Source organism: Colias philodice, chromosome 26 (genome assembly GCF_061535455.1).
Source record: "Colias philodice isolate Cphi_HAF_F1 chromosome 26, ilColPhil1 Martin Lab GWU primary, whole genome shotgun sequence".
Lineage (NCBI taxonomy): Eukaryota > Metazoa > Arthropoda > Insecta > Lepidoptera > Pieridae > Colias > Colias philodice.
The window spans coordinates 5,193,148-5,220,280 of record NC_143111.1 but is presented as its reverse complement, the minus strand read 5'-3'; the positions used below and the strand labels follow the sequence as shown (position 1 = coordinate 5,220,280).

Genomic DNA, 27,133 nt, shown 5'->3' with positions numbered 1-27,133 from the left:
TGAAATATGTTCGATTTATAATGATTTTAGCGTTATAACTGCGGATAAACGATATGAATATAGTTTTAATTAACTATTTTAATAATAATATACGCGTAACTTAATGTTACGGGCGGAATAAAATATATTTTAAGCAAAAAATAATAGATGACGCAATGTCGATCTATGCGGTATATTATAGTTATTTCACAATGAATGTACTATTAAATCGCTTATTAGGGCCTACAATGAGTATCCTAATAAGGGCGGGTTTAAAATATATTTTATATGAATAGTAGAAGACGCATTGTCGTTCTATTCTATGCGGTCAGCGGTATATTAAATAGTATTTCGCATTGAAGATACTACTAATCGCTTATTAGGTCCTACACAATGAGTATCCTAATAAGGGCGGTGGAATCATCAGGTATTATCCGGCTCGAAGTGACCACTCAATGGTTACTATCCGGGTCGAAGGTACCACTCAATGGTCGCGCCAATATAAAAATATACGTAAATGTATTCTCGATATGAAAGTGGACTGTATTCAGATCTACGTGGTGTTAGCAAAGAGGGATAGACAGGATACACACGGCACGTACCTCGTCGGAGGGAGTAGCGTCCAGAACACACGCGCCGCCACGCGGTCAGGGTCCTCCAGCTCGCGGCGGGCAAGAACGGCGTCCAGTCCCACACTCCACACAAACACACACGCGGCGGTGAGCGCGACCAAGGGCCGGGGCACGGGATACCCCGGTGGTGTTACAAGGGCACAATGCCTGATGATCTAGAGAGCCTCGTGGAAGCTCTCCGGCGGTGGCCGAGTCCCGAACCTCGCGAAGGCACGGAGCGAACCCGACTGACTCCAGCGACACGAACGTCGCGTTCACGTCTTATTGGACGTGTCACGTGGTTAGTGACCACGCGATGATTGGTTGTGCTCGTATGTAGGGAAGGATGAAGGAACACACCACAAACAATAAACGTTTAATTTCTACATTTACTATTTTAATTATATTGGCGTTACCAGGTATGTATAGGAACATTTCCTTATAAACTGTCGAAATAATTGTTATTTTACTATTTATACGTCAAAGATTATAAAATTATGTACCTATAGTTACTTACCTACTTACCTAAATTTTTAACTGAATAGTACCTATAGGCCAGTAGAAATCGACACTAAAAAACCCTAAATTCACAAAGCACGATGTAGATTTGAATTTTTGGTATGTTGTTTGGATCAGTTAGGGTGATGTAAATCCCAATTTGCAACTTCGAAAAAGTTGTGCTCGCTGCGCACCACGTGATAAACTGCGAAAATTTTGGACTTTTTTCACTTTTTGCTCTAAAAGTCATAAACTATGCGTTTCCGACAAGTATGATTCAGTACATAAATTAAGGTAATTAAATTTGCAACAATTTAAGCCTAACCGCAGCTCTCTAAACCTTATAACGACTAAACTGTGGCCATTCGAAGATGGTTCATTTTTCCGGAAATATTGAAATTTTTAGTTTTGCTCCCGTTTGAACCAAAATATTGGCAAAAACCGCTCGTTCTATGAGAAAGTCGTATAATAAAGTTGTAGTGCATTTAATTTTCTTTCATTAGAGCATAGAACAAAGTCTGTGAGACAAATAGTTCACTCACAATATCTGAAAAACAAAAAGAAGGTAGAAATAGATTTTTAAAGAATTGAAACTGAGGGCATATAAAATCATAAAAAGGATAATACTTTTTCATTTGCAGGATAGGTAATTAACAAAATTACAAAGATAATTAAATTTGCAACAATTTAAGCCTAACCGCAGCTCTCTAAACCTTATAACAACTAAGCTGTGGCCTTTCAAAGATAGTCAGTTTTTCCCGAAATTTTCAAATTTTTAGTTTTGCTCCCGTTTGAACCAAAATATTGGCAAAACCGCTCGTTTTATGAGAAGGTCATAAAATAAAGTTGTAGAAAATTTAATTTTGTTAATTACCTATCCTGCAAATGAAAAAGTATTATCCTTTTTATGATTTTATATGCCCTCAGTTTCAATTCTTTAAAAATCTATTTCTACCTTCTTTTTGTTTTTCAGATATTGTGAGTGAACTATTTGTCTCACAGACTTTGTTCTATGCTCTAATGAAAGAAAATTAAATGCACTACAACTTTAATATACGACTTTCTCATAGAACGAGCGGTTTTTGCCAATATTTTGGTTCAAACGGGAGCAAAACTAAAAATTTGAAATTTTCGGGAAAAACTGACTATCTTTGAAAGGCCACAGCTTAGTTGTTATAAGGTTTAGAGAGCTGCGGTTTGGCTTAAATTGTTGCAAATTTAATTAGCTTTGTAATTTTGTTAATTACCTATACTGCAAATGAAAAAGTATTATCCTTTTTATGATTTTATATGCCCTCAGTTTCAATTCTTTAAAAATCTATTTCTACCTTCTTTTTGTTTTTCAGATATTGTGAGTGAACTATTTGTCTCACAGACTTTGTTCTATGCTCTAATGAAAGAAAATTAAATGCACTACAACTTTATTATACGACTTTCTCATAGAACGAGCGGTTTTTGCCAATATTTTGGTTCAAACGGGAGCAAAACTAAAAATTTCAATATTTCCGGAAAAATGAACCATCTTCGAATGGCCACAGTTTAGTCGTTATAAGGTTTAGAGAGCTTTAATTAGACTTAAATTGTTGCAAATTTAATAACCTTAATTTATGTACTGAATGATACTTGTCGGAAACGCATAGTTTATGACTTTTAGAGCAAAAAGTGAAAAAAGTCCAAAATTTTCGCAGTTTATTATTTGCGTATAATCTTTTTTCCTACTTTCCCAAATTTTGTAATTTTGTTAATTACCTATCCTGCAAATGAAAAAGTATTATTCTTTTTATGATTTTATATGCTCTCAGTTTCAATTCTTCAAAAATCTATTTCTACCTTCTTTTTGTTTTTCAGATATTGTGTGTGAAATATTTGTCTCACAGACTTTGTTCTATGCTCTTATGAAAGAAAATTAAATGCACTACAACTTTATTATACGAACTTCTCATAGAACGAGCGGTTTTTGCCAATATTTTGCTTCAAACGGGAGCAAAACTAAAAATTTCAATATTTCGGGAAAAATGAACCATCTTCGAATGGCCACAGTTTAGTCGTTATAAGGTTTAGAGAGCTGCGGTTAGGCTTAAATTGTTGCAAATTTAATAACCTTAATTTATGTACTGAATCATACTTGTCGGAAACGCATAGTTTATGACTTTTAGAGCAAAAAGTGAAAAAAGTCCAAAATTTTCGCAGTTTATCACGTGGTGCGCAGCGAGCACAACTTTTTCGAAGTTGCAAATTGGGATTTACATCACCCTAACTGATCCAAACAACATACCAAAAATTCAAATCTAAATCGTGCTTTGCGAATTTAATGTTGATTTCCACTGGCCTACTAAGTATCTCAAGCATTTCTTTATTTAAAGTGTTTAGTGGATTCACACACTTTTATAATATAAAATACTTTTATAGCTATATAGTACCTATATAATATATAAATATATGTTTATTTTATGAGCAGGAAACTTCACACTCACAACAACTAAATTACAAAGCACGTAAATTGGTCATATTGCGTAATTAACGTGTACCACGTAGCTGCGTAATTATAACTTGAAACTTTATAGTTCACTAAATCACATATAAATTGTCCGTATTTCATAACTATATGAAACATTTTACATGCATAGAGTGTATAAACTAACATTAGAATAACCGTTTAATTGGTGTCAAAACTTACGAAATTATCACTTGCCTTAGTCATAGGCATGAAGACCTAAATGAATTTATTAGCTAATCTACGAAAAACGGTACCTACAAATGGCTTTTAATTTGGGAAAAATAAAAAAGTCTACTTACTAAGAGTCTTCCTATTATAGGAAGACTCTTAGTACAACATAATTATTATACCGGCAAATTTGTAAATAATGAAAATTCACGGATCGAGAAAAAAATTATAACTTTAGTCTAACATGCAGATTACACCCTTTACTTATTAGTATTTTTATCTACACTAATATTATAAAGAGGAAAACTTTGTTTGTTTGTTTGGTTGTAATGAATAGGCTCATAAACTACTGGACCGATTTTAAAAATTCTTTCACCATTCGAAAGCTACATTATCCACGAGTAATATAGGCTATATTATATCATCAAGACCAACAGGAGCGGAGTAATGCGGGTGAAACCGCGCGGCACAGCTACTAGCTAGTATTAAATAAGGTAAAATCGGTACAAAATGCCTATATTCTGTTGTTACATTGAGTGTACATGTCGCTTTATAAAACTCTGGGTTAGCTAAAACGGCAAACATGGTTGAAAATTAACAAAAACAGATAACGTTCGCATTCAAAGACCCGGGAGCCCGTTGTTTACAACCGATTCTTTTATTTGCCAACCCGTGGTAATGGAAAACGTACGACATAATTTAAGGGTAAATATTTTGGTATACTACCTAATAAATGGGAAAACCATGAAAAGGGAAAGAATATAATTTTTTAAAGAATAAAAAATCGTATCACAAGGCGGAATTCGAACCCGAGTCTCTCGCCACGAATTTGATTCGCGCCTTTTTTTAATATGTATTTATAAAGCATTTGAATACTATAAAACTAAAATATCAAATTCAAAGGAAAATAAATCAATTCCAAACTATTTTTTTTTAAGTTTACAAACAAATAATATTATCTATAATGTATACAAATAAAAAAAGCAATAACTAGCGCGTTTCTCTTATCAAAAGGTTAATCTTAAATTATTTTGTAATTAACACCTGCCGTAATATAACAGCTTAAAATTACAATAAACAAACAAACTTTTAAATTATGTCACACGATAAACTTACGCTCGAAATTAGGAAAATCATATTATCAACATAACATAGTTGATTAAATATCACCAATATGCAAGGTAGGTAATTGCGTTCAGAAATCGTTTGTACCGCACCCCACGATTTCCAATAGCGTCTTAAAATCAACTGATTGTCTGTTTACATTACGTCGCTTGTTTCGAATTTAAAGACGTTATTCAAGTCGAGTTTGATGTTTGCGCCGCGCCTCCAGCCCTACCACCTTCCGAGGGATCTACATAAATTGGTTACATTATTAGCCTTCGGTACATAATCGTTTCGAGAATCAAAGGCGTTTTGAATACGTATTCCGATGTTGATTGTACCGATAAGTAACTTTTGCAAATTAGGCAACTGTTTATTTGTTTTACGCCAAGCAATCGCGACGGTTGTTTTTTGCGTGTTTGCACGGAGCAAATAAATTCATTTGACGCTTCAATGGAGAGTAACGTTAATGTTTTAAGATGAGGTTTTGTAAACGTTTATCGATTCGATGTGAGGTTTATTAATCGATATTATGTATTGATAATACAGACACATTTTGGTCTTCTTGTAGATGGTTTTAATGGGTCGTATATTTCACGTTTAATAAAGATAAAGATATCGGTACCCGAGTAGGTAGTAAGAAATTAGACAGATAATTTCTGTCTTAATTTGCGAATAACATTAACAGCATCGAGACCCTCCTTTCAACGTATTGTATAAAGAATATTACTCAAAGATTAAAGTCCCCCATTGATTCGCTGACCACTTGCATAAATTATTGTATACGAAAGTCTATCAAAGAGATAGCCTCTTTGTGAAGGAATGAATCGGGGGAAATTAATTTGGAAGGTTTTTTTTCGAGAGAGCCATTATGAACATTATTATGAAAAGAGATCATTCTGTATTGACATTCCTTTTGATGTTTCCGAATCGAAAATAACGACGTATTTTTCGAAATTGTATCGGACTTGTTTAATCAATGAAATAAAGGATATTCCGATTTCACACTACAATTAAGAGCGAATTGATTTTCGAAATAAAAATATAATTTTCTCAGATGCGCTCGCAATCACGGAATAAGAACACGGTTTTAATCCTGTATTTTTATTATTTTTCATCCTGAATCATACAAACGATGAAACTAGAAAAAAGTTAAAATTTAAATATGTTTACTTAACTTTTTCCTCTTACCTTACCATAAGTTATGTGCCTAGTAGGTATATTACTTACACAATGCTCATAAATTTAAATAAATCAGCAAGAAGTACATTTAGATACAAGCTAATCGGTGTGAAGTTATACGGTGGGTTATTACTTATTTATTACATAGGACATTGGTAAGGTGGCAATACATACGCATAACTTATAATATTAATTTTTGTCCGCACATATTTAAAAATAACTTATTTATGTTTCCATATTTTGCACTAAACAGAAGTGCTAAAATTGCTTTTTTAATTCCAACATTTATTTAATTCTTCATCGGAAATTCAGCGACAATCATATTTAAGAACATCTTAATGCAAATTGGTACAAATATCCCAAATAAAAGGGTGCATCATTTCCCGCTTGTCTTTTAAAATTGAACTTTATTCTCACAACAATACAATCCTCTATCGCTAAACAATCCTCGCCGGTTACATCAAAGACGCTCACTCAGGATGTGAGATTGGTATTCCTGATCTGACTAGTAATAAACTTACTCAGCTTAAAAGAGATTCAAAAGAACGAATAAAGAAAGCTAAGATGTTGTTATTAAAATTGTTGCGGACGGAAGAAAAGGGGGAATTTTAACTGACACCCGCCAACCGATATCGAGTTTTCTTTTTAAAGATGGCCGACAAATCTTGCACTTTATTGAGTTTAAATTTGGTGTCGCGTTGGTAATGTAATTTGCATTAAACATTGTAAGTCGGATGTAACACTTAATAAAGTTTGTGAGCGCCGATACGATGTCTTATTTTGTTGGTTTTATAACAATTAAAATTAACAGGAGTCAAACAATCCACAGATCTTCGAAGAAAATTTACTAATGTGAAAGGTATTACTACGGTTTAATTATAAAGGTGTAATTTCTCTGATTTCTTCAAAATCTATACAAAAATCTCGGACATTACAGTTCTATAAACGTAGAATAGACAAAAGGCGTGTTTAATGTTTATAGAGAAGTATTTAGATCCGCCACATAACACTGAACAGAGATGTTTGTTATTTTATTAAGTGTTTCGATCTGAACATTTATTGTAATACCCGTCAGTAGATTACAAAGCTTGTGTTTATTTAAAAGGCAAGTGCCCCGATGTACTTTTATTCTTAGATTCTATGTTCGCCTCAGTCGGATTGTATTCATATAAATATTTACTTTCGATAGCATTGTGGTTGGCAAGAGGTTAATATCTTCTTAAATAGACGCGCGCACGATTGAAAGGTGTGGAAAGAATTATATTTTCAACGGAACAATTGGGTTTTCTGTTAAATATAGACGATATGTCGTTATTTTCGACGTCTGCGAGATCTAGTTTTGTGAGTGTTCGTTTTATACGCTTAGTTTTGTTATTAATGGAGGTAATATATCTGTAGGCTTTTAAACAAGTCGCAGACAGATCGGCAGGCCTCGGTGCGTCACCACATTGACGGGCATCAATCCTCGATCGCATATAGAGGGCGCTGCAGATTGTTTATTAAAACAATATTTAATAGTGTTGGTGATTGACGCTGATTGCATTTTGCGCCGCTCAGTTCATCATCTTTGTTGATTTTATCATATTTTAGTGTAACTATTATATTGAAATTCATATTGGAATCCAGCTACTGAAAGCGTATTGCAATACGTAGTTTGCGGTTTTATTTTGAATACATATTTTTTTAATTTTGGTTGGATTCTATGCGATTTTGTTTATAACACGCTTCTTTTGTGGCGTGAACAGTGAATGTGCAGTTTATTTTATCTATTTTCATTTGATAGTGTTCATTGAAATTTGCTTTTGCACGTAAAATGTTGTATAATGGAATTTTCACTGTATATAAACAAAACAAGCTTACGAATTAATTATGTTTCGCCGAAATAAAGAGGGTTTTTAACAACGTTAACCTTGGCAGAATACGCGCTCAGATCTCAACCAAGGGTCACAACTTACAACATCAACAAGAAAAATTTACACAAAATTAAAGATGTAATTTCTCAAATTCAACATCTCAAGTCTGCAATCGCATCTCACTTCCACTCCAAGGGATGCAGGCTAAAAAATTAAAAGTAACCGCTTCCAACCGGTTTGAGCCGGATATAATTGGAGAAGACTCGAGCTAACCGGGCCGGGTAACAAGCGGAGAATGGCCGGGCAAAAGGAATATCCGGGCAAAGGAATGATACCGTAACAAGACGGTAAAGCCCGTAACGATGCACTTGAGAGCGCATCTCGTGTGGCGTGATGGTACATGTAACATTATATTTTGCAGGCATAATTATCATATGTTTTAAACGTTTTTGTCTATAGACTTTTCTGCGTACCTTTGGATGCGATAATGTACCTAATTGATCCTGTATCGACGAGAGAATGAAAGTATATTTAAAATGATAGTACCTATATATAATATGATTACAAACACTGTCTCTCAAAAATAGCATCTTCTAATTATAATCTTCGAAATAAGGTAGTAAAATACGCAATTGTATATTATCAATCGATTTACACCGATACAGGAGCTTTCAGCAAATGTTCAAAGACGCAAAATACGCCGAAATCTTCCAACAGTTACATAATACTGAAATTCGTGGTATTCAAAACGAGCCCACAAAAGGCTCACAACCGAGTATCGAGACGATAAACAAAAGGTCCAAAAAGTATGAGGGATGCTCTCCCAGGGGGCCCCCCACCCTATCTTGCTCCCGGAATGCTCTTCCCACTTGAGTTTTCTTTTATTCCTACTACCTACTTGTGTTTTATTATTTTTATTTTTGTTTTCCGTTAGACGGCGGAAATAATGGCGATGGTTTTGTGAGGATACGGCGCTTATTTATTTTTATTATATTCGAATGAAAGAGATTTCGAGATATTGTTGGTTTGATTTTGATTTTTTGTAGAAAGTGTTTCTTAAATATCCTGAGAGCAGAAATGAAACAGTAATGCGATTATTTTATACTTTCATGTAGGTACTTATATTTTTTTTCTTGTTTATATCATTAGCACTCGTTTAATCTTTACAAAGTTGCAACAGCTTTTAACTGTAACATATAAACGTGGTAAATAAATTACCAACATTTATCGAAATATATATTTTAATTTTTAACTGATTACGAAAAATTCTATACAAGTAGCAATTTTTATATTTACCATTAAATCTCGGCCCGATTTTTTATATTCAAGCGTTAATTTTATTCTTACATTTAGATTTTCGTTCTATCGCTTTAATTTTACTTTCAATAAAAGTTACTCAAAACACATAGTATACATATATTAACTTACAATATTATACAAAAGTCAACTACAAGTACTAGTACTACGTACAAAAAATATTAAACACTCATAGTCTTAAAATCTACACTAACATTTCGTACTCTCTAAGATGACACATTGTGGGAGTTTGAAGAGTCATTATTTTCAACATTGAATCCCGTAATTTACATCATTTGGAACAAACCGTCGGCAATTGCATGAATTATTTGCTTTTTAATTATAAATACACTGATAATTAACCCGGCTTCAATGGGGACTGAAGTAGATATGATATATATAGCGTATTGTTGTGATTACATAACGTTCTGTGAGTATATAATGTAAATAATAAAGTTAGGCTGTAATGTGGTGAACAATGCATATTATTTTCGTATAGTTGAATTTGTAATCCAAATAATATTATTTATGTAAGAAAATAAAGAATGATTAGTTTAATAATTATTTAGTTAAGATGCAATCCTTCTAAAACTATATCCTTTTGTGTTAATGAAACCAGGACATACATTTTGTTCCAAGTCTGGCAAAAAAATTTCCATGACATAATATTATATTCTGTAAATTATTAATTTATAACTTACCGATGATTTGTGTTCGAAACAAAAATAAAAGATAAATACAATAAGCAATAATTTATATTTTTATCACGGATTATATATTCAACTTACGAATTCACATATTCCCTCAACAAAGCTCATTCGAGCGCAGAGTAATACATCAATAGAGGCCACAAAAGTGCGAATCTTTGCCGCACAAGAGAAAAGATTAATAAAGCTTAGCGCACACTGACGCAACACCTGTCCTTTGTCGCTAATGGACGCCCTAATCTCCCGGGAAATGGACGGACAAGGGAAAATAAGACGATAAAAGCGTATGTGGAATAAAATACAGGTAATTATAATGCTTGGGTGTAATACTTTAGTGGACAGGCTGTAATTATAAAACTGTGTACACATCCGCGTTTAAATAAACAGATAAATTACAATTTGTTTTGATTGTGATTTTAAATGTTTCTGACATTTTGTATTTTTAGTTTTCACTTATATACTGTCCAATTATTAACGTTGTTATATATTGAAAATGAATAAAGCCTTATAAACAGTTTATGTCACTGAAAGATTGATGAAAGTCCTTTACATAGAAATGATTATGTAAATAGCCAGCTAAATAAATGAATTTATACAAAAAACAACCTGATTAGCAGCGAACCCTCGTTAATTGAAAGTGCAAACAATCGAGCCTAAGCACTCAAAAAGACAAAACTTCTGAGGGGATTTCATTGAATAGCTTTGAATTGGCCCCTGACTGCGCTTGTGGTGCCCTCAAATTAGGGAATTGGTGATTTTTTGAACGACGGTCAGACACGTGTTATTTGTAATGAATAAATAATACATCAAAATATTTGCTCTGTTTCTGTTTTATCTGTGGTTATTTCGTTTCTTTGATATTTCAGGAATTTGAAGTTAATTGTATTTTTGTCAAGATCGGTGAGTGTATACAAGATTCAAACAATGTGCAAGTTGTTTTGATGTTGAGTGTTAATTTCGTCTTGATTAATGGGTACATTTGGTACATTTTCTATTTGTTTTGGACGTTAGCTAAGAATCATAGAAATTGACATTATGAAGGTCATTTCTATTTTAATAAAATAAACAAACAACAATCCCATTTTTTAATCTTCTCAAAACAGCCGCGCGAAAATTTCAAACTTAACCATCTGTTCCAAGCAAGGAAACAAAGTAGATACAACTACAAAGTTATCAACGGCATTGCAATCCTGGGGAGTCCATTATAATACCGCAAAATGCATCATCACCGCACCGACGAGCTGATAACATCGGTACACCATTAAAAATCGCGACTCACCCCTTACAATAAGGATCTGAAGGCAGATAAAGTCGAGCAGACCGCCGACTCGTCGCCCGACAAGTCGCTCGATTGGTCTGACAGTTTAATTGGTAGTTGTCAAAATGTTTGCGCGCCGTGTCGGCGGATTGGTTTTGAATTGAAATGTAATAACTTTTTTTTATTTTAATTTTGTTTCATAGTTTCGGAGGTAAAGAATATTTCAATTAATTTATGTTACTAGATACTGATGCTTCCAACAGGTGCGATTTGTGTACATTTCCTACCTAAAATTTAACTAAAGAACTTTCAATTTGTTTAAAAATGTATATGTCTAGGTGCCTATCGTATGAGAAAAAGTTAACCAAATGTGTACCGAAAATTATAAAGACGTTAACTGTCCAATAATTCAAATGAATTAGCGCTTACACAAATATATTAATTCGCGAATTATCACGTTAACGGAATCAAAGCGACACTTAATCAAAGTGACATATTTTGAAATGTATCCATAAGATTTTGTAACGTAATACATTATCGTTTATCTCGAGCAAAATCAAAATAAACTCAGCAGTTTGCGCTAGCTCGTCAACGCTACAGTAATCGGGCGATCGATCGGCCGACAGATAAGAACAAGTCATGTTATTGCAATGTAATAATTAATTCACAACGTTATTGTGCAATCTGTTCTCGATATTAAAACGCATTTGAATTTGATAACAAAGTGGAGTGGAGCTGTGTTTGAGCTTAATTTTTAGAAATTAAATTTTCAACATTTTTATGTAGATCTCAATAAAAGTACATTTAAATATTGAATATACATAATATGTATATATAAAAAAATCATCTCATTGAACAGAAACTTAATTCATTTTTAGATTGCACTGAAAATGGAAAATACACTGCACTTTTATGCGTGTGAATAAAAACCACCTCAAACAAATTGCAAGACCACTTATTGCAAATCTATTTACATCAACTTTTGTGCCAAAGATAAGGAAATATCAAAATCATTGCACACACATAAAAAACCAACTAGACCCCATCTCAATTCGTTTTTATTTTAAAAATCCGCAGCTCCACACACGCTCTATTCTCATAAATGCATTAGCGATTCGTTTTGATATGTCATCGCTCCGTGCACAGCTTGTAAGCCTTTGTGTTGCCCCACCCGACAAACCAATTGCCAGCCCTTTTTATAATGCATTATTTAAATTATCAACACTTTTGTATACCGGCACTTGATGCCAGCAAGTAGGAGGGTAATGTCGAATTCGCTGTGAATAAATTATGAGCTGTACCGTCTGTGTGTGCTGTACATTTGATATTGTAAACCATGTAGATGGAAATTTAAAGATTTTTTACTACTGTTTAATTCTTAACAATCAGTAATGTTGGTCACCTGTACACGTGTATAAAATAAACTTGAAGATAATGTTCATCTTCTACGCATAAATATGCCTCCTATAGTTGCTGAAAGTTATAAAGATTGAGAAGTCATTGTGAATCGCTTTAAACAGCGCTTACGTTAGATCATTCAAAAATTAGTGAGCAATGAACATGGAATCCAAATTGTCCACCGAATATATCTAGGAACTAGGACAGGTCTACGAATCACAGTAAATATTATGATTTCATCCAAGATCTTGCATCACTTACGTCAATGTGACGTCTGTTTCATTAAACAGCTTTTGGTGTATTTTCACTGATTCCCGCGTATTCGTATACCTCGATCTTATTATGATGGTAGTTAGGATTAGATTCGTATAAAAATGATAACACTATTTCGATCGGGCGCCGGCGCGTATAAATTATGTCGCGGTATGTCCGGTTTTCAACTGTGATCTCTTTGTCAGTTACCACTCTCTTTAACTAGTACCTAAAACTTTTATTTCATCTATTTTATCTTAATCTACTCTTTCATCTCTAATACATTCGGCATTTGCTTTGACAATAGCTTAATGACGATTTATGGAACGTTCGATTAATCCTTCAGCTTAAAATATCTCCGTAAATTGTCGCTGAGACTTACGGTTGCAACGTTATTATAAGAAATTCATCCGCACCGTTAGAGTGCCAAGGACATAGTGACAGATGGTGTATGTTTTCTTAGTTATTTATATCAGCGGCCATCTTTATTGATCGGACATCGGCGCGTACGCTACGCTGCGTATTGCCAGATCACGCCCAGCCATTTCTATTGGCAACATAACCGTTTAATGATATCGTTTCATCTTCTTTGTATCCGCACATATTTTCATGTCTCATTTACGACCGTCCTCAGGCCAGAAAACAATAATAAATTGTTACGTTCCAGCTGGTCATCTCCATCAAAAATCGCATTTTTACGTCGACCTCTTACGTTGATATCGCTATCAAACGCGACCGCAGCATCGTAACGACGGTCGTCAGTAAAATATAAGCGCCAATCGGTAGGACATCTCCGCGAAGCTATTAAATAAAAGTCTTTTTACATTAGATAAATCGCGTACGTTATTCGGGCACATCTGTCCCTTGCCGATTACAGCCATACATTATGCTCAGTTTGTTGTTTTTAATAAAAAGTTTAATCCGTTCGGTTATGACGGCAATTTGTCTGCCGGATGGAAAAACTTGGTCGATTACCTACCGGTGACGCTTGGGGCTGCGTATCGACAAGGGGCACCTATTACAAGCGTTCAATATGCTTTTTTATTCGCGTCATTATGTCATGTTTATTTATGCATTCGCGTTTGTCTCCCATTAGCGCTTTTACTCTTATTACGGCGCGGTAAAATGTAATACGGGCAAGTAAACCGCGAATGCTTTATGGCATTAAATAAGACATTTTCACTCGTCCGGAAATACATCTCATCGAGGTATTTTCCCATCAGCACCTTATAATGTCTCGCCGTGTACAACCATTAACAATTCAATGCTGTCTTAATGAAGAGCCGATAAAATGTGTATTGCGGTATTCGTCACGATTCCCGAGGCAATTAATCGGGGTTTCCTCTTTTTTGGAACTCGTTTTATGCACGCTAAGATTGAGTGAGCGTCCTCCGGGTTGATTTGTGCGTGGCTTAACGTATTCTTTGTCACGAGAGAGTTTAAGTGTGCAATATATCGTGAGGGACAAATTTTGCGCGGAAAGATCCCGCGATCGAAACGGCCGGCGAAAGTATCGCAATTTCGTCGGCACCTTTACAAATGTTCTTTTGTTTATCGCTTATTTATGGGCGCGTTTAGGTGCGAGAAAGTGGTAGTGGACGTAATCGCTATATTATGGCCTACGTGTTTTTTGTTGTGTTATAAATTACCAGCTATTAATATACGTGAATAAGAACTTTGATATGTTTTGCGACTTTTGAACGCGGTTAAACTAAAGTAGCATATTTTTCAAGGAGGAAAAGTTCATTTGTAGCTTTTACCGTTATAAGAACATTTAGTAAATAGAATAAAAACAAATAAGAGCTAAATAATAATTTAAGAGATATTTATAAAACCTATAAGAATCATTTCAATTCTTACAATTGATTAAAACTTTAATTGATACGACGCACATGTTAACTTGGATTTTTATGATACATTATAAACATTTGTAGGAACTAATTACATACGTCCAACCTCTATTACCTTTCAACTTATTACTCCTAAGAATCAATTACTGCTATCATTTCATCCCCTTCCTATCTATAGTCTATACTAATATTATAAAGCTAAAGAGTTTGTTTGTTTGTTTGAACGGGCTAATCTCGGGAACTACTTAATGGTCCGATTTGAAAAATTATTTCGGTGTTAGATAGGTAGCCCATTTATCGAGGAAGGTTATTTATCATCTCGCCAAGAACAACAGGAGCCGAGCACTGCGGGTAGAACCGCGGAGCACAGCAAGATTAAAATAAAATATCCCGTTCTTGCAAAGATTAATAACTAACGATTGTTCCAGAACATCGGCAACGTATCAGCTGAACTGGAGCTGCAGCGGCTGCAGCAGGAACACCTGAGGCGCCAGGAGATGGTGCGCCGCGGTCACCTGTACCCTGGCCCTCCGCTGGGTCTCCTGCCTCTGTTGGAGCAGATGCGTCCGCAACCACCAACCTCTAACGTGAGTATCTTTATAATAGCCTTCCGTAATGTTAGTCTATGTCTTCTAAATGTATCTATGTATATAAATTTATATAGAATAGAAAAAAATCGAATATGAGGCGGGACTTGAACCTGTATCTTTTCACGCCAATCTGGTAGGTACATAGTATTAAACAAAGTCTTTCCGACGTCCGCGTGTCCGTAGGATGCTTAGAGCTTTAAAATTGCGGAAAAGGTTTTGATACGGTTTCGTTTAATAGAGGAAAGATAGAGGATTTGTTAAGCTGAAGACAACACGAAAGTAGCCGCGGACGTATGCTAGAAGTGTATATTATGATCGAAACAATTAAAGAAACGGCCAATAATTAATTCGAGCAAATTCAAATTCAAAATTCTTAATTAATTAAAAACAAATAATATTGCATCATAACTATGTAAATGGCTATTCTAACATTTATACATTTATCAGTTCGCAATTTCCTAGAAACTTCATTATTATATTTCCTAATATAAATGCTATCTTTACGAAGTTACACATTTTTACCTAACCAACAACCTTTTATACTTAGGTATTTTAAAAACTCATGGTCGCTTAAATTAAATTAAGATCAAACATTTTTTCTGCAAAGCGTTATAGGTACCTACCTATATTTCATGTCGACATATCAATAACTAGTTATTACATCTTACAGGTATTTGTACCAAATTGAGATGCGTTAAATAAATCAATGTTTAGCAAGCGAGAAATTAATTATCTTTTAATTTAAATCATCCATAGATGTTTCTCAACATCCGGTGTCCATACACGCTTCACTCCATCTTAATTATATTGAGCAATTATTACATTAAATGCTTTAAATTGAATAAATTATTGATATAAGATTAATGATAATGTATCCAGTATATTGGGACATTAAATCAATATTTGTGAATACAATTTCATAGCATTTATTTTATAGCAGTTTATTTATATCTTTGTCGTCAATTCGTGAACTAAAAATAACATACTTTTTTTCCTGTTACGTATTTATATTATGTACTATAAATATCATATACGTAGACTTGAATTGAGTATTTAACAGAATATTGTTATGAATTAATTTATTATATAATTTTGCGTAATCTTACAGAGCTTTAAAGCTATTTATAGATAACCAGTAAGTTTTATCGATAATGAAGTTTATTTAACCAAGATTATAATTTTAATAATTAATAATCAATTAACACAATATTAAGTTAAATTGAGTTTTATGTACCTATTAGGTACCTATTGGATAAATATAAAAGAGCTCGTACTTACCTACCTACTACTTTAATAATTTCATTGTTATTGGCAAAAACTTAAATCACACAGTACTTGCATAACACTTCAACATAATTATAAAAGCCGATTTACTACGACGCTATAATGTAATTTAAAAAAAAAACAATTGTCCCCGCAGAGCTTTTCATAAAAAAATCTTGTCAAAGACGTCATAAACATCAAAAGAATTGATCAACTTTCATACCGACATTCTTGTTTCAAACATAATTATCTACAGTAAAATATCCAACAATCAAAAGGCCGCATCTTTCCTTGACAACGGTTTCATCAAAGCGGAAATTGCGCCAATTAATTTGTATAAACATCAAATAAAAAAAAGTCTTAGTGAAGAGCTCGTAGATGACGAATCGTCTTCATCTAATTTTATCGTTTTACATAACATCGCCTTGACTGGCCACACTTTCAAAAATGGTGTGTTAGAAAGGGGATTTATTGCTGTCAAAAACGTGATTTTGCGTATAATGGTCTAGCTTAAATGTGCCCGGGAAGATATATAAATTATAATAATTAATTATTTGAATGTGGAGACCTGAAGCGTTTGTTTTCTAGTCTATATATCAAGAGGAATTATTAAAATTCAAGAGTTTAATTAAAATAGACAGATAGCTATGTTCTTGGTAACTGTATATTTTTATAATTGTTAGAGTTATCTAAGTATAGAAAAAGCCATAGGTATAAAGACTGCTTGTGTTTAGGCTATTTACACACGTCTAGATTTATAAGAAAACTAAACTTATTAATTAGACACATATTATTAGCATAATAAAATACAAATTTAACAATAGATAATAGATATAAACAGTTCTTATACGATATTTTAACACAATTCAGTATCATATTATTAAAACAAATATTTTTATATCCAAAAATAAATAATTGAGTCGTGACGATCCTATTTACGCACAACCCCGCCCACCTTTCACACAGGCCAAAAATAATGTGCTAATTTCGTACTATATTCTATTCTGTACAAACATAATTAATTTTAACCCAAGGACTCAAATAATTATGAAATCTATTTGCTTTTCAAGATCATGTTAATGAGTCGACTGAAGTCCGATTGACTTTACAACGCTAATTTGACTTTATTGTACGTTACATTGTATAATGAAGCTCATTTATCCATTCGTTAATTTTTATTTCTAATTGGAGGGAGTAATAAATAGAAAAGTTCGTTTATTACACCGTGGATTTAATAGACTTATAATTGTAGCTACACTTAGGGCGCTTTCAACTTATGCGTTTCGTTTCGGTACCGCGAATGCTCGCGACGCGGACGCCGCACGGTTGCCGCGCCGAGCGTTTTGTACATGACAAAATAGGATCTGTGATAGGATTGTCCGTGCGCCGTACGTCCGCACCGCTTCGGCACCGCAGCCGTCCGAAGCGAAACGCATAATTTGAAAGCGCCCTTTAGTGAACCGATCGAGGCTGTATTGATAATTTTCCTTTGCAATTACTTCTCAATCTATTTATAATATTATTGAATTGGTTGTTTAATCATAATAGTCAATAGGCAGTCATTATTTTGATCAATTATGCTTGTTTCCTTTCTTGTATTTGTTGGTATTAATTAATTATTAAGGCCGTGGTTGAAGCTGCAGGTATTTTAAAATTGTAATCTGTCAAGAATAGCTATATTACCTACTATAATATTAATAAACTTAGACCTTAGTCTCCAGCGGAAAATTACAATTTTGGTTAATATAAAATTGACACAGTACCTATAAGATATATTTATTATACTCACAAAACTTTCTAATATATGTATTCTATTCCTACAGATCATTTTTTGAATTTTAAAATAAACACAAACAGAAATATCCATCTTTGAATATCGTATTAAAAACAAGTGGTAATCTTACATTTTTCTGCTCCTTGAACATTAAGTATGTAATATGTATATATTTACGAATTACGTGTATTAAGATGAAAGTCAAAATTATAATTAATTTTCATATTTTAAGTTACACAAACTCTAACATATTGTATTATTCAAACCAGACTTCATTTGGAAGTGTTTTTCAATTGTATCTATATATTTTAGTTTTTAGTTTACCTTAGTTCTTCTAGACTAATCGTGCCATAGGTATATTAGTAGATAAATTACCACTCAACTCACTCCATACATTTCAAACAGTTTTAACACCAAAATCGTTCAAGACTTCACAATATTCATAAAGCAATTTGCTTCCAGGTGGCCCCCTGGCCCCCAAGCCAGCTGGCACAAATGGCCACACGGTCACCACCCCCCCAGGACCCTGACGCGCCCCTGAACCTCAGCAAGCAGCGGTCCCCATCACCAGGTCCCATGATGATGCCCCGGTTTGTGCCATACCCGCCGATGGATGAAGGCTCCCCGTATATGAAGAAGGATGATGATTATAGCTCGGCTTGTAATAGTAAGTATTGACTATTATACCTACGTAGGTACCATTTATTTTATTTATAAGAAGGTACCTTAGGTACAGCTAGCGATACAAACTTTGAAATGAATAGATAGTAGATACTAAGATACGCCAATTAAAAGGTAGGTACACCTGCAATAGGTTACATATTACACGGCTTATACCTACGATTACTTATATGTCATACTTTAAATCCAAGTCTTCTGCAGTTTCTGTCTATCTAACTGGTGACATACTCCAAAGTCCAAACTACTGCAGCGATTTTCATTCTGTTATCAGACATGTAAAGCTAGTAAAATTATTCTGCGGTCGGAAAGCTAGTAGAATTATATTGGTAACATTTGAGGCGTAACAACGGAGGTTTTAAATGGATAGGTAAATAAGTGATGTGGTTACTGCAGTTATCCAGTATGATATGGAACAATTCCCAATGTGATTTTATATATATTTAAAGCATAAACATGCTTTAAATATATATAAAATCACATTTCTTCGAAAGTAGGTTGAATAGTGGCCATCCTTTTTTTATTTAAATCAATAATCGTATGTACATTAGACCACTTATTAAATAGACATTCGTAAGTGTTTCATTTTCTTTAAAACCGCCATTAAATAAAATTTCATCGCTATAAACATTTACCATTTCTCATAAACTTTCACTTCACAAAAACAAATGTAAGCAATGGCTATTTAAAAGTATCTCTAAATCATGCCAACAGGATTTGTAAAAAACGTGTTTGACACAATTACTCCAAAAAATCGTAGACACGAATGATTCACTCGTTATGACGTGGATAAGCCGTCACATATACGCAAATGTGCCAAAAATACTGCTCTAGTTTCTTATCAGATGAAGAAGACCCCAAATAGGCATGAGAATATCAAAATATTAAAGAAGTAAGCCAAATTTTACTCCAAATATGACGATAGGAAGAATAACATCAATTAATGATAATGACAGCGGTGATTATACAAATAAACTTACCATAAGTATGAAAAGGTATTAAAACGATTACTCGCTACACTCGAACGCAAACATATCAACGCATACCATTAAACATACAAACATTCAAATTAATTACAATCCCCAAAGTCGTGTTAAATCCGAGCGTTACAGGGAAATCGTCCCGAAATTGTCAACTTGTTCCTCGAATCAATATTAATATCAAAATCGACCGAACGTTACGCAATTCTGAACTAAAATAAACAAGGAATCGGCACGGAATAGTTATCTGGCGTCCAGATATGCGAAAACTGTGAAATGTTGCGTGTCGCCGCCAAAACATTTTGTGAATGTACGCGTCTAATTGCCAAATATTAATCCGATGAAAAGTTGCAGATACAGTTCACGACTACACCTGCCGTGCCTGGTTGTTCATACGTTGTTCACTTAATGCTGTGTTAACATGCTCTATTTAAAATTATGTAAATATCTTCAGTCATTCAAACATGTTTATGACATTTCCGACGGCTCCTATAAACGACGGAGTTTCTTATTTAAAACTGATGATCACTTTCCTTTTCAATTAGATCTACATACTTCTTTAGTGTACCAACATTACGACCACCTAATCAATAATAATGGTTAAGTTTCGAAATGGCTATATTACCCAGTGTAAGCAGCAACAAAACGCTTATGTAAACTTGTCTAAAGGTTTCGCAAGCCAGAGATGGGTACGGTAATTCGAGAAATTAATAGCTCTCGATAATCTGCAGGTCATTCAGGCTTTGACTTGATTTATTATAATGCTTAAACACTACAGTTTAATTTCGTTGCTCCATTTACTCACGCGGTTAACATTCAACGAATTTATAATTGTAAAATAAATTAACAGGTGCAGTTGACTTCATTTGTTTGTATTTAGTTTCAATTAATTTTTATTGCGTGTCGTTTTTCTCATTTCCTCCACAAATGTATATTTACTAGATAGTGTAAAAAAGTTGTATTCCCTTACATTTTATTGCTGTGTTGAATATAATAATGCTAAACTCAAGTTAGTAAAAAAATATTCATACAAGCTTTAAACTACTTGCTATATCAAACAATATTAAACAAGAATAAATTTCAATTGAATTTACTTATAACCACATCACTTATTTTAAAATTTTAACTGATGTGTAGTAATAAAGTAGTAGGTACCTACTTAAAATACGCTAGAAACAAATGTCTTCTTTGTGCTTTCATAATAATATATCCACTGCATTCAAAGTAAAAACATAATACATATATTATAATGTATACACTCCATTAAAATAATGCATTTAAAACCACAAAGCATTATTTGCCCGCCAATTTTTTGTCATACGTTCTTTTATTAATAATCGTACTTTAATGTAAATTATGAAGCGAATAAAATTAATAGAATACACTTTACATAGTTGGCGCGCTCCCAAACCGAGTTGGTTTAGATTCGTCCACCATAGCTTGATTTCCTTTAAAATAAGATAATCTCAAAGATATAGAATAGATGGCGTTTGAGACGCACGTTTCCGCTCTTAGTACAGTCGTTAATGGAAGTGGATTGCAGGAGAAATTATTAGCGCCATTTTATTTTCAAGTTTACCGCCAAATTAGCTGTCATATTGATGACGTATTTAACTATAAAAATCACATCTTTATTTTATTTTAGCACATATCTACTACAATATATTTACAAACTATTTAGGAAAACATCACATCGTTTATTAAATTTAATATTTGCTTCAGTTTTTCAGATTTCATAAACAAACATAACACTTTCCTTTGAACTGCTATTTGCGGTTGTTAATTATGAATAAATAGGTAATATAAATAAAAACCAAGGAATATAATTTACAAGAAATTAATTGCTGCCATAAATTAATATGCTAAAATGTAAGTTGAAATTACATATTCATGTCTTGAAATTTACGATCAGTTAAATTTACAAAGAAAGCGACGGCTTATTTGTCTTACGAATAGTAATAAAAACGTTTTTAAAGTCCCGTTTTGTAATTGAAGATAACATAAGTATTTGTTAGGAATTTCTGAGAATTTAAGTGTTTTAAGTATATTTATAATTTGGAAAATTTATTTTGATTAATAATTGCAAGAAAATTAAGGACATCGTCTCACTATTACTGAAAGTATGAACTCAAAAAACGTTTATTTTAGTATTTAACATTTAAAAAATCATCCACTTAGCGCAATTTCTAAAACCGCGTTAATTATCGAACGTCATCACCTATTTCAAGAATAACCGACCAAAACGTGTAGGCGGGTAAAACATTGTTCTACATCTGTCAGATACCTCAAATGTAATTGACCGTTCGCGAAGATTGTCAAATAACAGAAATTACGCGCACAACAGTACTGAAATACAGAACTCGCGACACGTAGGATGTAATAAATTATCTAACAGCGTGTCAAATTAATACAGGGAATGCATTACTTTGGATGCTAGCTTATTAATTGTGAGGACACTTGGTAACGAATCCGTCAAATGAAATGCTAAGCGGATGAGAAGTGACCTACATATTTTAGCAGGGTTCTATGATGTTATTGCGGGATTTTACAATTTAAGTGGGGAAAGTGGAAAATATCTGTTGTCATTCTAAAAGGCTTCTTTTGTATTTGTTTATCATCTTTATTAGGTACTAGTGGTCCACCCCGGCTGCGCCCGTGATACATATTTCGCAATAAAAGGTAGCCTATGTCCTTTCTCGGGTATCAAAATATCTCCATACCAAATTTCATGCAAATTGGTTCAGTAGTTTAGGCGTGATTGAGTAACAGACAGACAGACAGAGTTACTTTCGCATTTATAATATTAGTATGGATGTCGTCTTTTGATCAATTTCTAATCATAATATTCATTGTACATACCTACCTATATTATACCTTCCTGTTCTTTAAATTTAAGATGATTTGACGAAAATATATTTATGTTATATGTATTTAACTGCATTTATCGTACAATTTTAATGTAATCTACGATCGAGCTAGTAATTAAATATATAACACGACAACGCTATATCGCTTTTAAAAACATGAAAGTAAAATAATAGCCTCATCTACACACCTACAGCTATTAACCATTAATTTAGGCGAGGTTTTCACTTCATCTACGTACGACATTAAATTATATGACTCGCAACAGTCCAGATTAGAACATTCCAAAATATTTACAAAATGCTATCGTAATACCTCGCTAATATATTCCTATTTTACACTTGATTTACGAACACTGTTCTCGTCTTTATGCTGAGTTACTAAGGGATATATTCGCTCGGTGATTATTGTAAAGTTTTAGTAATACATAGGATGGGTTGTACAAAAAGAACTCAATCGGAAGCCCCGCTAAGCTATGCTATAAATTACGCAAGGCAATGAATGCCGGTTGTAAAACAATCGTTAAACGGAGATTAAGAATGAATGTCTATTCTGAAGTGGGCTTTGTTTACGAACTTGAACACTAAACTACTTTGGAAGTCGTTCATTCAATCTTGTGTTGATACTCTTGCGCATGCGACTCAGATTTCAATAAACTTATTAATCAAAAGTTAAGGGGATCATTACAAAAAGTTATACCTAGTTATTTTTCTAAAATAATCTTAATCAATAAATAGTTTTTCAAAAGATATTATTTTATAATTGACATCAGCCACAGCATTAGCTATGATAGATGACAAGCCTATTGAAATAATACCTAGATTACCCTTATTCCAATTGGCTCATATCAGTATTGAAATTACGCACTGTTTTCTACAGTAGTAGCAAATAGCAATAGAATAGGTAATAATAATTTAATTGCCTGTTTGTACTGGCGTGCCTATACTTACTACCTACTTCGCAAAAGTCAAATATTACACATAGTTGCTACTTTCCATTAAAATTGATTTATCTTTTAGTAATTTTGTATGTAATACATGTAAACCGGTATTACTGATTACGACACGTTTTATATAATGTAATATCTTTTACGATCTGTTCTCTATTGTGGTGAGAAAGAGGTGATCGTTTTATGGTGATGAAATCATTAGTTAAGATTACAGACATTAAATCAGAAGTTTAGGAATGTGGTTTAAAGAACCATAAATTATTTTTACACATAACAACGTAAATCCATTATTATCTTTGGAGAATGGTAATAGATATTTTGTTGTAAAATATTTTAATAGAGTAGATAGATCTTAACTGTTTGTTTTTTTTTCAATCTTTACTTTTATAATTATAGCTTATCTTCTTTATGATTTTGGAAAATCTAAAATGTATTTTATTTTCATCTCACTTACTTACTATCCTGCAAGAATGAGAGACTCCTAATATACCTATAATCTATATGCAACATGTGAAAAGATAAGCCTCCCTTTAAATTTTATCTAACAATATATTAACAGCAGCATTTCTCTTTCCAGCATCCTCCTGGGGTCAAAGTGCGCCAGAAGAATCGGAGAAAGCAAAACTAATCCGTCAACCGAAACGCGACGAGGCGGGAAAACCACATATCAAGCGACCAATGAACGCCTTCATGGTCTGGGCGAAGGATGAACGCCGTAAGATCCTGAAGGCCTGTCCAGACATGCATAACTCCAACATATCCAAGATACTCGGGGCACGGTGGAAAGCAATGTCCAATGCAGAGAAACAGCCGTACTATGAAGAACAGTCTAGATTGTCCAAACTGCACATGGAGAAGCATCCTGACTACAGGTATTTATATATTATTTATTGATATTATTCTTACAAATTATTACAATAACTTAAGTCTAAGTCCCACAAAACTGCACATGCAGTTTGGGTAAATTATATTTGTTACTTAATTTATCGGGAAGAACTGTTGCGTTTTAACCCATATCATATCCATGACAATTTACACGATGTTCAACTACCTAAATCAATCTAAAAATTAAGTAAAACTTGCGGGAAAACTTTACTATGACCGCTAAATTGTATGAATGCCTCTCCAGAAGGTCTAATTTAGAAAAGAAATACAAGATCATATAAACAACTAACTGGAAATTTTTACGTTACAGGTACCGGCCGAGACCAAAACGGACTTGCATCGTCGACGGCAAGAAGATGAGAATATCAGAGTACAAGAACTTGATGCGCACACGCAGGCAGGAGATGCGGCAGCTCTGGTGTCGGGACGGGGGCAGCGAGCTCGGCTTCTTGCCGTCTCTCTCATCACCTGGACCATCGAACTCCTCCCCCCCTCCCAACGGGGGGAACTACATGAACCCCGCGTTCTCCCCCCCGCTGTCCCCCCGAGAGGAAGATTGAGGAACGGCGCGCGGCTGGCCCTACCCGCACGCCGCGCCCCTCTCCATGCCTCCCCCCCACCCTTGGTAAATCTACAACCTTCTAGTGCTCCCACTCGGCCTATACGAAAGTGCGAAGACGTTTCCCCGCTCTTTTTAATATCAACGTGACTTATGGGTGCAAAGTTTTAAGCCAGTGCTGCAATCGGATCTCTTGATGTACGAATATGAGATTATTCCATTAGTGAGTTAAGCGCGAACATTGACTGTGTGAAGGACGTTATTGTATTGGTGAATACGGCATGCTGTTTCGCATCGCGAAGTTTTTGTGCCAAACCTAACCAACAATTAATTAGACAAATGTATATACTAAGTGAAAATTATCTTCTAGACTCATTGTATTATGAAGGTTCTCTGTAAATAAATCGCTTTGTAGATATTACACACGGTAATTTTTGTTTTAAAATAGAATAGGTTAAGTCTAGATTAGCGTAAATATATTTGTAGCGTCAGTATGTGTTGCCATGTGTAAAAAAACCTTATCTATCTAAATGTAGAAGCTTGTAGATTTAAGAACTTATTGTATCAAACCAAAAATTTGAAGCGGTATGCTTGAAAATTTAAGTGTTTTGAACACGAAACTGATTTTTGAAACCAGTGAGAGCTAACGGATCATAATAAATCATAATACTCATAGACTTAGCTCTCTCACAAACTGTTTGTAGTTTAGATTGTATATCGTAAAGTACCTAGCTTTGTCGTAAAAATTGTATTCGGAGTAAAAATTGCTTATATAAAAATTAATAAGAGGTAAATAATTGAGCATCGTTTACTTCTTGTAACACCTTTACAATGTTTTATTTGAGGATATTTTTTGTTACTACTCCTGTGTTAAACACAAGCGGTGGTCAATTGGAACCTGTCAATTTGAAAAGAAAAAAATATTTCGAAAAAAAAAAGTTGAAAGTAGTTTACCCACCGACAGTTTGTGGGAACAACAATTGAACACTTCAAAAATTATTAATCGCTTTATTGAATCGTGCAATTTCATAGTTTTAGTGTTAAGCTATTATTGAAAGCATAATATCTACATAATATTTAATATACTACTTATAGTAACAATGTATAGACTTCGTATAGTCAGTCGTTGATTGCCATTTCATTATTTTGTTATTTAATTTTTTAAATGTAAACATTTGTTTTCTCTTGAACTGACGGCGAGTACGCGCCATTTCTTTGGGTGACAGATAAAAAATGATTAAAAAATAATGTATGGTGTGTACTCTCCTTTTATTATATGCCAGTAAATTCTTTTGAAATGTGGTAAGAGATAGTTTAAGCGTAAGTAAATTATTGTGTATGTGTCTTACTGTTTATCGATAACGTAGCGTGTATCATTCTTAGTAAATGTGTAAGAATTTAGAACAGTGCCGTTAAATTATTTATTTTTATGTTGAGACCCATTGTATTGTAAATATGCGATATTTTTGATGTAAACGTTAGTAATTGTGGTTATTTAAATGATCGATACTTAATTCGTATGCGACTCGCATGGATCTCGGTCGAATCTTTTTATTTATTGAATTATTTTTTAATTATCCTTTAAATTCACGACTTGCCATATTTTCTATAGTCTCCTCTATCTACTTAAATGTGTTTATCTATGTACTTAGCAAAGTTTTACTTATGTTGTTATTTTATTGTTTTTTTTTCTATTATTTTCACCGATTGAGATTTTTGTTAATTTTTCCAATGGAATTATTCGCGATCGTATAGAAGGTAGAATGTAGGTTCGTATACCTAGTTGGTATAAACCAGGACACATTATTCAGAAATTGTGCCAAAACCCAAAAGTTTAATAAAAAGTAAATATAAAAAATACTTTCTCGTTTCATTTTTCTTGAACCTTATACTTACTTATGAACATTTTATTTAAGCACTAGAGGCCCGGCTTCGCC

General features: G+C 33.6%; 1 protein-coding gene across 2 annotated transcripts in view; it reads left to right on the top strand.

The window, feature by feature from the left end:
- Sox102F (transcription factor Sox102F) overlaps nt 1–27,056 on the top strand; it is a 259,623-nt gene extending 232,567 nt beyond the window's left edge. For both annotated transcript variants that reach the window (XM_089711612.1, XM_089711613.1), the window contains exons 4-7: nt 15,082–15,240; nt 18,743–18,947; nt 24,330–24,624; nt 24,948–27,056. In XM_089711612.1, the coding sequence (XP_089567738.1) occupies nt 15,082–15,240; nt 18,743–18,947; nt 24,330–24,624; nt 24,948–25,197 (909 nt within the window). In that variant the 3' untranslated portion in view covers nt 25,198–27,056. The remainder of the gene's footprint in view (nt 1–15,081; nt 15,241–18,742; nt 18,948–24,329; nt 24,625–24,947) is intronic.
- Nucleotides 27,057–27,133: the final 77 nt, after the last annotated feature.